General features: G+C 51.2%; 1 protein-coding gene across 1 annotated transcript in view; it reads right to left on the bottom strand.

Moving 5' to 3' along the window:
- Window positions 1-2,500, bottom strand: part of agbl4 (AGBL carboxypeptidase 4) — a gene marked incomplete in the record, with an annotated part of 238,584 nt that overhangs the window by 82,552 nt on the left and 153,532 nt on the right. Inside the window, 1 exon segment of the mRNA XM_030372609.1 lies at window positions 1,632-1,671. Coding sequence (XP_030228469.1) covers window positions 1,632-1,671 — 40 coding nt within the window.

The following is a 2,500-nucleotide window of genomic DNA, read 5'->3' on the forward strand; positions in this document are numbered from 1 at the left end:
CGGTCTCCGTGTGCCGCACATAAACATTATTCTAATCAAAGCATATTAGAGCATCCAGATACTTTAGGCATATGGGCCTCTGCACCACCCCCCCCCATCCCCCCACCCCCCCACCACACCGTCCCCATCTGTCTCTGCCTCTCGCTCCGCTCCCCCCGCTCTGCGTCCACGGCTGGCTGCAACCACAAGCACCACACAACCACAACACACACATCCACAACACACAACCATCACACGCACACAACCACCACTCACAGCACCACCACGCATACACCACCCCACAACCACTTCACCCTAACGCTAACCACACAAACACCACCACCCACCAAACTCAACCACCATACTCAACCACCACCAGACTGCCGGCATGCAGCTCCTCACATCAGCCCCTCACAGCCAGACGACTGGAAGGCTTTTCACTGAATCCACTCACACCGGGAGAGCCATATGGGCAAATGGCTGCCTCTACATGGTCCCAGGTACACATGGTGCATGGGATGTGCACATGCACACAGGCTATGCACACATGCTCACACATCCACACGCGCACACACACGTGCAATGCTAATCATCGTTGAAAGCACAAGCTGGCTTGTAATAAGGGTATATTATGGAAGTTAATAGACAGACGTTAGATTTAATGAAACTCTATCACATCAAAACAAACACATTTGCCAGTTTTGATGGCTCCATCTACATGGCGGATGCCCGTGTAACAAAGTTAACATGGTGCAGCCTGAAGGTGAGAATGAGACAAACTGCGTTTATTTATAAACTGTATTATTTGGACTTGAATGGGTGAGGAAAACAAGAATAAGGAACAAACATTCTCACCTTCAGGCTTAACAATGTTAACTTTAATACAAGGGCGGCTGAGACAAACAGCGGATTTTGACTGGAACGAGTGAAGCAAAAAAGACGTAGTGACAAACACTCTCATTGTTTGGTTGCAAAGTGTCTTGTGGCTTAAGTGTGAAAAGTAGAAAAAGTAGAGAAATCCATTTTGTTTTTTAACCAGCGTTGCGACGTTGTGATATTGCTGGAACAGGGGTGCCATTAAGATGGTCTACTGGTCTCCACAAACATTTATTTTTCCTTCAAATCGATATCGGCAAAAGGGGTATTATGGGGTGTTTCTTTCCCCCCGACGACAGAAATAAACCTTTGATAAGCACAACGTCTCTGAACGGGGGCGCCAGAGTGTGACACTTCATCGCAGCGAGGTGAAACACACATCAGGCCCCGGCCACGTGCAGTCACCACACTCACCTCCCCATCTAACGACTTCAGATCCACCGCACTTGATCTCGGCCAATCAGTGACGTCCCGCCCCACTCAGAGACAAATCAGCTCCCTGCCCTGGTGCACGGGGGCTGTGTGGACGCGTTGTTGTCGAAACGCTGCGTCCTCGCACTTCAACCTAATCCCTTCTCTTATACCGATCGTTTATCAGTGGGCGGGAAACGGCTTCCCTGCGGCTCCATCTTGGACGATATGTGCGCCCGTATATACTGTACACCAATAAAAACGTAATGGCCGTTTGATGGGAGTCTTAATGGCTGGAGATAGGGTGGACGTTAAGCAGCTGGATGGCGTGAAGGACGGCGGGGGAAGGTCTCGGCGGGACTCACCGGGGTTTGTGATGGTCAGCAGATCCAGCCTCCGTTGTTGCTGGAAGGAGAGATAAACAGGGCAGAGGAAGCAGGGGTTTCAGACGAGGAGCTTAAGCGGGGCGCTCTTTCAAACAGCATTTGAAAATGGGCATTTCTGTATACGTTAGCCATCAAGTTGTCCCGCATTGCATAGCGAGATGTGTTGGCTAATTAGGGTCCCTTTAAATTAACCCTCTTCTGCCACCACATAAAGTCAGCATGGGATTCAGTTGCACGGGAACAAAATCGTTCCCAGCACTTCTGTCTGAGGAAGAATGTTCATGCATGTGTGCATGCGCGTCCGTGCGCACGCTAGTGTGTGTATGTGGCTATATGGACTCCTTTGATGAGGTGTGTTTGGAAGAGTGCCCAATTTTACACTTGATATCCCCAGCAGCAGAGGCCCCCTCTCTGTCTCACCCCTCTCTTTAACCTGCAGGCTACACATCCAAACACAACACACACGCACGCACACACACACACACACACACACACGCCCAACACTCCAAACTGTTAAGTACTGTAGTCATCAACGCCACGGCAAGCCTGCGTTTGTCGACACTTAGGTCTGGAGATCTTTACGTATCCGACAAACACGCACAGGCACACATGCACTGGGATGTGTGTGTGTGTGTGTGTGTGTCGTTGGGTGGTAGCCTTGGCCATCATTAGTATTCAAGCGTTCCCGGTCGTGGAGGAAGCCTCTCTATCTTCCAGGTGTGACTGAGCGCCCCCCCCCCCCCCCCCCCCGTCCTCCAGGGTCCTCCACAGAGGACGTCCTGAGTGGGAAACCAACTCTGGTTTCATTTGCCGCCGTTTACGGACCCTCGTTCAGGGAGACTGGAGGG

This window comes from Gadus morhua, chromosome 12, assembly GCF_902167405.1.
Source record: "Gadus morhua chromosome 12, gadMor3.0, whole genome shotgun sequence".
In the NCBI taxonomy this organism is placed as follows: Eukaryota; Metazoa; Chordata; class Actinopteri; order Gadiformes; family Gadidae; genus Gadus; species Gadus morhua.